The following is a 12,175-nucleotide window of genomic DNA, read 5'->3' as shown; positions in this document are numbered from 1 at the left end:
CGTAGGTGTCACTTTCTGTATTTCTTTCCATCTATTCTTGTTTCACGTGAATAAACAGAGAATATCTTATTACCCTTATGTGTTTTGCTTTGCCCACACATACATATGATGACTGACAGTGGGAGGGAGAGTTTAGCAGAGCATTGTGCAAGCCTGTGTGAGAGAGGATGTCACAAAGTCTCTATTCAATAATACCTTCCCTCTAGGGTGGCGTGTTTGTGTGTGTGTTTGAGAGCGTGTGTATGAAGATGTGAAGTGTGTGGAAATGAATGAATGAATCAGTCAATTGCATGCTCCTCCTTCCCCAGTCTGCCAAATAGGATTCAATTAATGAAACTGGGATGCAGCCTCTCCCACCAGGACACACACACACACACGCACATAATGCCTCTATTCTACATAAAATGACTACCCAGGCTGCAGGCTAAGCCCGGGTTAATTGAAGTGATCTTTATCATCGTGTGGGTGGATGCAACCGGGGGGGTGGGGACTTCAGCCCATGTGTATGTGTGTGAGGTCCGGGGCGTTATTAAGATTGCATTGTTATTTCACCCTTTCACTCAATCTGCTTCTTATGCATAATATGTTTATATCATTGTCTGTAGGAGGCCCACAGGGCAGATCTCCTCCCTGATCACTGCTCTTATATGTCGAACCCATATGAAATAAGCAGAGCGCAGAGGAACATAATAGAATGTGAAAAAGAAGGAGTGGCATTTGGGGAACTAACATTTGGAGAATAAAGGCAGAAAACAGAGCACACTTTCCTGAAAGAGAGGAGGCGGAGAGAAATGTCTCATTATGGGCCTGAAAGATCAGATATGGAAAATGCCATTTCTTCTTTTCTTTTGCTTGTAGCTACCATGTGACGTTTTCCCGAATGAGAAGTTTCCACTTAGTTTGTGATGCAAACTGTGACAGTACAACCAAGTGTGGGGGGAGTTTGGCTAGTGGCAGATCAAAGCAGATTAGTGTAATAAAGAACAGCACATGATTCTATTCAGTGTGTCTGGTTGGCCATATTAGGTTCAGATTGGACAAACAATACTGATGGAAAATGTCTGAAGGAAATGGCAAAATATAGCTGCACATCTGGGTTCTTTAAGATGGCATCAATCAATAGAGTGCATCAATGGATTTGATCTCCTTCACAACGATCTATGGATTTCAAATCGGATCATTTCAAAAAAATGAAGTCAGTAACAGAAGATTGGAAATGCTAAATATGGGACTGCAGATGCCCTTGACTGAAGCTTGAATGTGTTTGTGATGTCCCCTCCCTTTCTAGCTCTGTTTAGCCTCCTGACAATTTCACAGACGATGCCATGTTTTTTTTTCTCCCTCTCTCGGTCTGTCAAGGATAAGGTGCCCTTATTCCCCAGCCTGAAAAAATGAATTAACTTCTGTCTTCATTATCTTATCTCCGATTTGAATCAGCTCCCTAATCCATTCCACCCACGCTTCATACTCACAGCCTGTTGACACTCGCTGCTGCTGACATTTAATTTAGGCACCACGTAAACTGCACTTGGAGGGCACAGTCGCTACTTGCTCAACTGCTTGAATTATTAACACCTTATTGACAATACAGGCCTGTTTCCCCATCCAAACTCCTCCCATGTGACTGGATGTGCAGTTATGAGTCATGTGGCACAAAACACCTGCCGATTGGTGTCAAAGTCTCTGTGTAAATGCACCGACGTATTTAATGAGTGACACATCTTTGTATTTTGCGCATTTGTCTTCGTTTGACGGTCTCTGACCAGTGATGTGTGTCCACGCCAACATTAATCAAATTCAAAAACAAGATGATCCCCGGAGGCAGCACACCTGAAGCCCACCCCACACAGGGGATTACTCCTAATTGTCACTGTGCTGTTGCCAAGTTCCTTGCCTCACCTTGTGATCCAGGCAGATAACATGTGGTGTATAAGGGGACGTCCTTATCTGTCAAGTACTTGATAGATAACTGCAATAAGTGAACTCTGAATTATCTAGTCAGCTTAAGGAAAAGGAGAAGATGAGTTGCAAAAGCAGCCACAGATAGTGAGATGATGTGTAGTAAAGAAAGGGAGACAGATAGATTGTATGCAATACTAAATGCCAGGTGCTTGTGCTCACTATCAAATTTTCTTCTTCTAAATGTTTAAAGTGATACATTTAAGGTTTGCTGCTGAAATGCAACAAAAACTTTTATAACTTTCTTTAAAGTTTGTGCAATTTCAAAACTTTGTGACTCAGCCCATAAAAATATGAAATAAATAAATAATAAAACTACCCGATTCTAATATTGACCACAAAAAAAAGGATAGCTCAGGATAGGATACAGGAGCATGCTTGATGTTGTTTGGCATTCACATGTGCAGCATGGGTTTGTCCATGAGGAGGAAGTGTCTGAGAGAAAGGACTGATGTCTTTAGGCGCTACAGCATAAGAACCAGCATACTCATCACATTATGCTCCTTGTAATTTTGTGCTCTTGCTCAAAATGGTATTTAAGTTAAGAACTGCTGTTTTTACATGCTGTGGAGACGCAGCACGTAGAACAAACCCACAAGTGCATGTGGGTAAGAAGACGATCTAAAAACAGCAGCTACATTAAAAGCAGTGCTTTGCTGCCCCAAGAGGCTATCTATAAACAAAGATCTGCCATTTTTTATTTAATGGGTGTAGTCGTGGAACTTTAATTACACCTTGTAATGTGAATTTCTGTACTGTATTAACTACAAGCCCGAAATTATAAGGTTCAAAGTTTCAGCTGACACCATTCTCTGTGCAATGCGGTGTAAAACTTTGCTTTTCACATGTACATGGGCGTTCCACACCATCGACAAACACAAAGCAAACGTTCGTAACTATTAAATCACTGGAACACAATAATGAGTTTAATACAGGATCCAGCTGCATTTTTCTGTATACCGCTAAAAGCGTACCTGATAATGGGACAGCATGTTCAGTCTCTTCCAGTCACCTTCGATCTTTGTGGTGATGTCCTCATCCTGCAGGATCATGCGCTGTCCTCGACCCTGACGCCACTCTGCAATTGAGATGGAATTAAAAAAAATAAATATTTCAAATAATCTTCTTATAGAAATCCATCAGACCAGGTGCAGAAATAATCCTTTAGGAGACACAAATGCAAAACATAAAATAGAGATGTAACGATTACACAAATACTTGATATCTCTGAGAAGTCAGAAGACCTCACCTTGCAGCATGTATAGTCATCCCTTTCTCAGTTTATTCTGTCGCTCTCTGGAGTTTATCTTTATACCCCTTTCTACTTCTACTCGTCTCCCCACTATAAGAGCACTATATCCCAAATTACACAACAGCCAGACCGACTGTCCTTGAGGAGTCCACAGAGGGAAAACAGACGATGCCAAACAGAAAAGTCTGAGTGTTATGCTTTCAGGCCTCCCCCAAAACAGTGATACCTTCATCAAATTCAGGGATCCAGTCAAACGAAACATACACAATCCATCCCACACACAGCCCATTCAATTGATTATATTTACTCTTTAAAAATCTCATCATATAATTTAGGAAACTACCATTCCTTCATATAATAAACATATTTTTAGTCAAATATTATTATTTGGAAGAAAAAAATGGTTTTGTGTTCTAAGGTTGAAAAGTTCTGATAGCTCTAGTTTTCTTGGCTTCTTTTTATAGCTTGTGCCTAATTCTGTTAGTCAGAAATTCGGATTCTACACTGACTGTTTCTCTGTGTAGCAATCCGAGTCTCCCTATGGGCTAAAAAGTTAGTTTCTAACTCTGGCTTAAGTTTGCAATTCTTAGATGAAGAACAAGCACACACCAGAGGGAAAAAGCACAACTTTTTTCTAATAAGAGTGTCAAACATTATTTTATCATCGTCTTGATCTCTTTTTCTTTGCTTTCCACAGAACAATCAATTAACATTGTCTAATAAGACTGAATAAAGTCAAAAGGACATAAAAGGTCTTTGGGTGGGGGTAAAAGGTTAGCAAACAGGTAGAACTAAAACAGAAAAGGCTTCTGTGCTAGACAGCTACAAAAGGTGAGTTAAATTAATCACCCACTGTACTCTTTTTTTTTTTTTTTTTAATGAAGCTCACCCTCTTTGCTCTTTTCTCCATTTGTTTTGCTGGTGTACTCGATGGCTGTGAATATAGGGTTTGTGCACTTCTTTTTCTACCCACAGAACTAGCCTTCACGTTTCAGCCTCTGAAGGTACTACTGGTTCCTGTGCTTCCTTCATCAAACTTTCATCTTCATCCCGCTGCCAAGCTGCTCTTAATGTTGTTCAGAATCTCCACCGAGGCGGACCACAAAACAATTCATCGAGACAACAAAATTGCAAAAAAAAATTGTGCAACTTCAATACCCAGAGTCTGCTGACCATCTAATTTCCATGCTTTTCAAAACAAGCAACTTCCAGTCCGCGTTTTTCAATGACTAGGAAGGCTTTTACATGACCTTACAACCAAATTACATCTGCATTACATATACAACAGGCCTTGTAAATCTGCGCAACCTCACTACAAAGGAAAACAAAAGCTTTGATAGAATCATCTCACGATACCCCAGCAACATTATAATGAGTGAAAAAGGAAAGCCATCTTGAAAACAAACAGGCAGATGATTTCTCTATTCTTTTTTGCAGACATCATGGGCTTTATGAATATGTTATTGTGCCTGCACTACTTGCTGAGCTTCCCGCTTCTGTCGGCCACTGTCATCTCCTATTCTGATCACAAACAGAGAAACAAAGCGGCAATCACTGCGGTGCTTGGTGAGGCCTGTCTTTGGAGGATTGACCAGAATTGTGTTAGCAACTGAAAAATCTGCTGGAAATACAGATTCTCCTGTTGTTTGTCTATACTGTTCATCTTCCCATAAAGATGCAAATAAGCGCCTGTCTCCAGGCAGGGCTCAACAGACGAACGGGGAACAAAAAGAACGAGAGGAAGGAACAAATAAAAGCATAAACCTGGTGTGGAAACTGCGACAAACTGAGATCACACGTATTCCCAAATCCAGTGGTATCTAATCAGGATGTGTGTGTGTGTGTACACTTAGTCTTCAGGGGAATGAATAACAGCTGATGGTAAAGTGAAAGGCTGAAGGTGACTGTGGTACTTGACAAAGAGGCAAGACACAGGTTTGCTACTGGCGGCATTTGCACAAAGACACCAAGACACACAGGGCTTACTTCTTTGTTCCTAGGTCCTATCTTCATTTGTACTCTACAGAGGACTACAGCAGAGGGCAGTGGAATTAAAAACAATACCCCAGGATAACAAAGCTTCTGGCAAGTTTATCTCTAGACGGGCCTGCAAAAATCCTATTATCCTTATCAACAACTGTATGTCAGAAGTTACAAAAGCCACTGGTGTTACCTGTACATGTAAGACAGTTAGAAAATAAAGTGAAATAGAAGATGTGTTTCCACTGAAGAGTTATCATCAGTGTTAATTGTGCAATACCAGGAAAAAAACAACCCACAGGCGTGAACGGATATGTCAAACCTGTTTTAAGTCTACTAATGGACTCGTGATTAAGAGAGAAACTTCTTTTAATCTGTGCAGCAAGTGTTAGAAATACGTTTTGATAAAGTTTCTTTTTAACATTATTTGAAATGTCTACTCATAACAGAGTTGTTACACTCCTCATTAGACGGATACAAGCACTAACCCCACGGTGTGAAAGCTTAACCAAGACGTAGGAGTGTTTAGTATTGAAGGTAAAATTGCTACATGCTTACACAACACAGTTTAGGTTAGGGAGATGCTGCCTTGGCCATGTGTGGGGGTATAACATAGTGTTCCTATACTGCTGATAGCGTAACTAGATGCAAACTTTGAGGTACCGGTTAGAACTGACACTAATGTAGAGATAAAACATGTCTGGTAACAAGTGTAGAGTAAGTAGGCATTTTCTCACACAGGACAAGACCCCAGATTGAGGACGAAGACCAATGCCAAGAGGAAGGACCACGAGGAGAACGAATCAGGGAGCGCTAAACCACGGCCTCTTCCCAGCGATAGCCAATCACAGATATATGCGTGTCTGATATATGCTTTGAATTATAAATATTTTTCCACTTTTCTGTGTGCAGACTGCCTGATATAGAGAAGTCCACAGCTGTGCAACTCAAATCTTTAACCGTTTGATAATAAAATATGGTGAATTACTAGATTGTCGCCTGAACTTCACTCAGAAAAAAAAGAACACCACACAAGTGGGGTGCAAAATGTTTAGACAACACTGAAAAAATAACCAAATTGCTCTATACACACGTTCTCTTCTGCTTACATTTATTCATTCTCTCCCTTATGCTTGCAATCACACACACACACTCGCACTGAGCGAGTGACCAGAGAACTCCAATTGCCAATTCCCTCTTGTAATAAACAATAATAGAACAACACGTCCTGCCCAAATGGGGCCATAAAACAATTTCATCCAGGAGTGTTGTCAAAAGGCTAAACTAATCTTTTTACTTAGCTGTCTCAGACAGATTCCCTGTGGTATATTCCTAGCCCATCTGAGAGCTGAGGTTGGTTATAAATATGCTATTACCATAAAACAACAGGGGTTTGAAAAAATCCATCTGGCAAAATTAAAGCATAAAAAGCAACAGTCCACAGTGAAAAGACAGCCTGTAGGTATTTGGCAGGACAACAATAACGGATAACAATATTATGCTCACATGTAGTAGGGGTGTGCATGTGTACCCTACACCAATAAAGGTGTACAAGAACCCCTGAGCACTACAGTAGGATTTCTTGCCAAGAAGGTACATAATTGCACCTCTTTCCCCTAACAGTGGCCCATTAAAGTAATTACTTGCTTTAGGAAGGAAGGAAAGAAACACACAGAGAACGAAGGGAAGAAATAAAAAGGAAAGGAATGGCTCGCTGAGCGTCTCAATTGATTAGCTGATCAATCATCTGACTCAGACGCTAGTTGACATGTGAGTCGATCGATGGGAAGTTTTGGGAGGAGAGAGACCAATCTCAGACATCTGAGCCATCACAGCCAGGAAATCAAGTCTCCTAAGGTTAAAAAAAGCAACTTCTCTATATCTAAGAGGACTTTACTTTTTAAGAAGGCCTGGGTAGAGTGGGGAAGATTTAAAAAATAAAATAAAAAATCGATGTCTGTCTCAGCTCAGCCAGCTTTCTCCAGGCACACGAATAAATGATTTCTATATTTCATATTTTTTTTGTCTTTTTGTGTTTTATTCTTGTTTGTATTTTCTTCTGGCCCATTGAGTCCACAATAAAGGTTGTCTGATCTGAAACACTGAATCTTAAGAACTGTTTTGATAAGCTGAACAGTATCTACAGGAATGTGAAGGAGCTAGATCTCCAAATCATAGAATTATTTCAGATTTCTATTTCATTATTCTATTTCTTTCCACACTGTTCACATAAACAAGGCAAAGATTCATACCCAGGTCCATATCAGACGCTTTCAGGCGGTGTGAATGCGGGACGTTCTTGTAGATGGCATCCAGTATCTTCTCCTTCACTTGGCTTATGGTGTCACAGTTTAGCACCTTAACCTGGATCTCTGGACTCTTCTCATTTTCTGGATGTATGCAGTTTACCACCTGAAACACGCACAAAACCGTCACTGTGGTGAATCTAATAAGAACTTGCGGGTTAAACGGTATCATAAGGTTTTATTTTACAGATGCAAAATTGATCTTTCGGAATATATACTAAAAACAAGTTGATTTAGAGCAAGGTTTAAAAAAAAAAGGTGTACGAGATGTAAGGTTGTTGACAGCTTTGCAGGAAATAGGTTTGTGTGTTTTATGTTAATAATGATGATTGGTACTCAATGGAAATGCAATAATTCTGTGCCTGCCAAGGGGTCCGTGAGAGAACTGCGGGAAAAGAAAATATTCACTATGGAAACTGCTCTTTTCTCAGAGCTTGAGACGAGAGTAATTTGCTACCTGAACTGATGAGCACTAAAGCAGCTAATTATAATAATATTATCATATTCATCAGCTCTTACAGTTCTGCCTTTGGGTGTTGGTGGCAATACCTGAATTACAAGATGAGCACAAATACACGTTAAAGGGGTGAGAGAATAAACGCCTCATCTTTTATAAAAGCATCATTCCAAACACGTATGCTCACGTTGTACATAAAATGAAAAATTCCCTTTAAAAGGGTTAACTATGGGCAGTTTCTAGACATTTTTCTACTGCAAGAACTGGGGTGGGTAGAAAACTAAGACAATGTGAAATATGTATGTAAATCTGTACTCCCAGAATGCTGAGTACAAACTGGTCTGACACTAGAAAAGAAAACCGAACAATGTCTAAGTTTCCCCTCCAGAAACAACAACGGTCACAGTGGAGCCAGGATAACAGACAGATCTGGGCAGTAAATCAGAGATTCCACGAGGAGCGAGCTTCATCGTCTGTGCGCTTGTGCAGACACATACACAAACATAGTCTATTTCCTTCCTCCTCATCCCAAAGCCCTGCTCTTTTGCTTGACAGCTCGGGTCTCAACAGGAAGTGAGGTCGCCACTCCCGTGCCCCCTTCATGTCAAGCGTAACGACGACAACTTTGTGTCCCATTGCAAATCTCATGACCGACCACCCATAACCACCTTTTTACTCTCGCCTTTTCCCCGAAAGCATATTAAGTGTCCCCAGTGAGCCCTTGGACCCGTGGGCAGGTGAACCCCTTACCAGCGTCTTGTAGTCAATCTGTTGTCTGATGAGCTTGTCTTCACTGAGCGAGTAGCGTGCCTCTCCTGTGATGGAGTCAATGGGGCCTTTTTCCATCTGCTGCTTGATGGCACAGAAGAGGGAGAAAAGAGGCTCGCCTGCACACTCCTGTGAAGAGATTTGACGAAAGGGGGACGTTTGGAAAAGAATGAAGACATTTTAAAGCCTTTTTTCTGCGCTCAGCTCACTGACAGCGAAGCGTAATTTTGTCTCAGAAGATAAAATTTTGTGGCGGGTTTTTATAACCGCTTTACTTCCAAGTGTTGCTGAGTAAGACTTATAAACGTCATGTTCCCGATAATATTGCACCTGTTTCACCTAAATTAAAGAAAATTGACACGACACTCCTGTTTATCAAAAAGAAGAGACTGGCCATTTATCATTGTTTATATTTATCTCCTCCAGCTGCAGAAAAGTGATGACTAGATGAGATGGAGGAGAGAAACAGGATGATTGTGACATTTTCTAGACTCAAAGGTGGAGAGGAGTTGTGGTTTTGCTTTTAGTGAACAGTGGTGTCCTGTGAAGTAAAAAGTACACCTCCTCAGTGCTGCATCAACATGTCAGTATGCTTTCTAGCTAAAAAAGGACAACAAATCCTCCAAGTGTTAGATGAATCTTCGGTGGCTGTGGCAGAGAGGCTGTCTTTTGAATATTATGAAAACATTTTCCAAATGGAAGCCCAGACGACACACGAAATATGCCGTGTGTACGCTGTATTTTATGCACACTCATAGGCTATTTGGGCTATTCCTGTACCCAGCTGTATTAAAGGTAAACATCTGATTTAACAGACTCAAAAAAGTACATGCAGAGTTACAGGACATCAGACATGATTATGCTTGTGCTATATTCATATATCCATACGCTGGAAACCAAAACAACCAGTAACAATAGTTCGGCTGTTAAATATTGTTAAAATTAGGAACACTGGCCAACTGTCCTATTATAGTTCCTTACTATCAGAACTATTAAGAGGTCCCTGAAAAGCCATCAGTGGATCCAAAACACCAGTATTAACAGGGACTATCTAAAGAAATCACATTTGGCCCTTATTAGCTTCTCCTCACGGGCTTCATGAAAAAAAAAAAAAAACTCAAATTAAATGTACCATCATTACCATCATAATTTATAGTATCATATTATCCCAATACAGCACTTTATGTCAGAGTGCAGGCTTACTTGTGGTTCCCAGAGTTTGGAAAAGTGCAATGATAGGCAAAGCCTTCAGCTATCGGCTTCTCTCTTGTGGAACCAGTTTCCATTTTAGATCCAGTAGGCAGAAAACCGTTTTATTTTTAAGATTAGACTATAGCTCTTCTTCTTGAAAGCTTATATTTAGTTAGGTGACCCGAACTACCCTTTTGTTATGCTGCACAAGGCTCTGGCTGCTGGGGGACCTGATGCACTGAGCACTATGCCTCAGCACCACAGTTTTTATGCGTTGTCCTATCTGTCTTCCTTTCCCCTTTCTTCTCAGCTCAACCTTTTGTGGCATATTGCTGAAGTGCCTTGCCTTTTTGGCACGCTAGGCTAACTGGTGATTCTAAAGTGGCTGCAGGTGTGGATATGAGTGTGAATGGTTGTTTGTGTCTTTGCGCTAGCCCTGTGTAGGACTTGTGACCTGTCCAGTGTGTCTCTTACCCCGGGTCAGCTGGGATGGGCTCCAAGCCCCCCTGCAAACCTCAACTGAATGAATGGTTAAGCCAATGGATGGATGAATGGATGGAGAACAGGAAGCATAATCACAGAAAACTAAAGAGTTACCTTCAGAAACTTGTAGAGGAGGAATGTAAACCAGTTGGTCAGCATTTTCTCCGCAACAGACTCGGTCCTGGAAACAGACAGCGACAAAGCACATCATGAACATATGATCCCTGTGCTCTTATTACATCATTAATATTCAATGCCATTGTCAAATATTAAGTTAAAAATGATGGCCGCTGCCATTGAATACGCCTGGGCTATGCAAACATAATTGCAAAGCCATGTATTGGGAAAGCCTTTGCACGTGCTATATGATGGCCTTTCAGACAATCTTTCAGCTTGCCTTTATGCTCAGGCACGCCAAGGGCAGCTTGTCTACAGCGGCAGGGATTTTAATATGAGGCAAAGCAATTAAAAGCCTTTATTTGATCCCAGTGGATTGATGTCGTTAGGGGCTGGAGCGGCTCTGTAATAACACTGGCCTCATTATCAAGCGCTCCCTTGCCTATTCACTGGACTAACACTCGATCCGTGCACAATAGAAAGTGAATGAATACATCTCCCTCCCTTTCTCTGCCTGGCATCCATGCTCCACTGGTGTGGCAAAATGGTGTGCATCTCTTTTTGTGTGTATGTGCTGACCTGGGCTAGCAGAGTGAGTGATCCCATGTGAATGGCTAATATGCATACATAATAACAACAGTGGTGGCAAAGAGAAAAGGAGGATAGGCAACGATCGAATGTCTTTTGACAGCAACCTTCTTGGCCAGCAGCAGGGGTGTGTGGGCAATCTGTCAGAACACCTCAGATACACACTCACACACCCCTGCCTCCATCCTCAATGAGCAACTACCATAGGCATCAATATTTCAGGATTAGTGTCCATTGTGCCCGCTTGTGTGCGTGTAGATTTTGTCCCTAGTGCTTCGACTGCCACCTGCAGCCCTCCCACCCCTCACCATTCAGACAGCCTCTTAAAGGGACTTCAAACTGAGCTGTGAGGGGGGGCTTGATGTCTGCTGTGCCAGTGGGCTGGTCTGGTACCCCTCTCTCAACACTGGCACAGCACCTGGGGGGGATTAACTTCCTGCCTCTCACTGTGCCCGCACTTTTATTTTGCCGCCCTTCCTCCGTCCACAGATCCAAGGGTCAACAAGGTCACGTTTCATCTTTTCTTTCATGTGTCCTTGCTCTCTCTCTTCCTCCCGCTGGCTGCCATATTCTGGATCCTGTAATCATACACGCTTCCAAATCCTCTCCATTTCCACAAATGTAGCCTATCTATCAAAGGGATGAAAGGAGCATGGAGAAAGGAGGAGGTGCACTGGCAAGGAAGGAGTGAGGCAGTACTGAACAAGGCAAATGAAGAAAAGAACTAAAATAAATAGCTTGGCTGAGTCCGGCCTTTGCCTCTTTAAAAAAAAAAAAAATTCCTCAACTTCCTTTTTCTTACTCCAATCTCCAGTGAAAGCTGTGTTTGTGTGTTTGTGTGTGCCTGGACAATTGCAAGGCTGTTTTAAGGCTAGTGTGCAAAAAGCACAAATTAATCCCACTGCGCATGTATTCAGAAATTATCATGTGTGCTGACTAGTGTTTATTGTATGTGTCTGTGCATGCGTCTGGCAGTGGGTGGTAACCCTGCAGTGCTAAGAAGTCTTGGCACAGCCGCACTGTTTCGCTTATGCTCATTCTCACTCATAGCGCACTGTGGGGAACGAGGATAAA

At 41.7% G+C, this 12,175-nt stretch overlaps 1 protein-coding gene across 3 annotated transcripts in view; it reads right to left on the bottom strand.

Annotated features, from left to right (window-relative positions):
• plxna4 (plexin A4) overlaps positions 1–12,175 on the bottom strand; it is a 243,690-nt gene that overhangs the window by 20,541 nt on the left and 210,974 nt on the right. For all 3 annotated transcript variants that reach the window (XM_085138403.1, XM_085138402.1, XM_085138400.1), the window contains exons 23-26: positions 10,511–10,577; positions 8,705–8,851; positions 7,444–7,603; positions 2,934–3,037 (exon numbers count right to left, since the gene is read on the bottom strand). In XM_085138403.1, the coding sequence (XP_084994529.1) occupies positions 2,934–3,037; positions 7,444–7,603; positions 8,705–8,851; positions 10,511–10,577 (478 nt within the window). The remainder of the gene's footprint in view (positions 1–2,933; positions 3,038–7,443; positions 7,604–8,704; positions 8,852–10,510; positions 10,578–12,175) is intronic.

Source organism: Neolamprologus multifasciatus, chromosome 17 (assembly GCF_963576455.1).
Source record: "Neolamprologus multifasciatus chromosome 17, fNeoMul1.2, whole genome shotgun sequence".
In the NCBI taxonomy this organism is placed as follows: Eukaryota; Metazoa; Chordata; class Actinopteri; order Cichliformes; family Cichlidae; genus Neolamprologus; species Neolamprologus multifasciatus.
The sequence above is the reverse complement of the archived record's forward strand: the minus strand, read 5'-3'. Positions and strand labels throughout refer to the sequence as shown.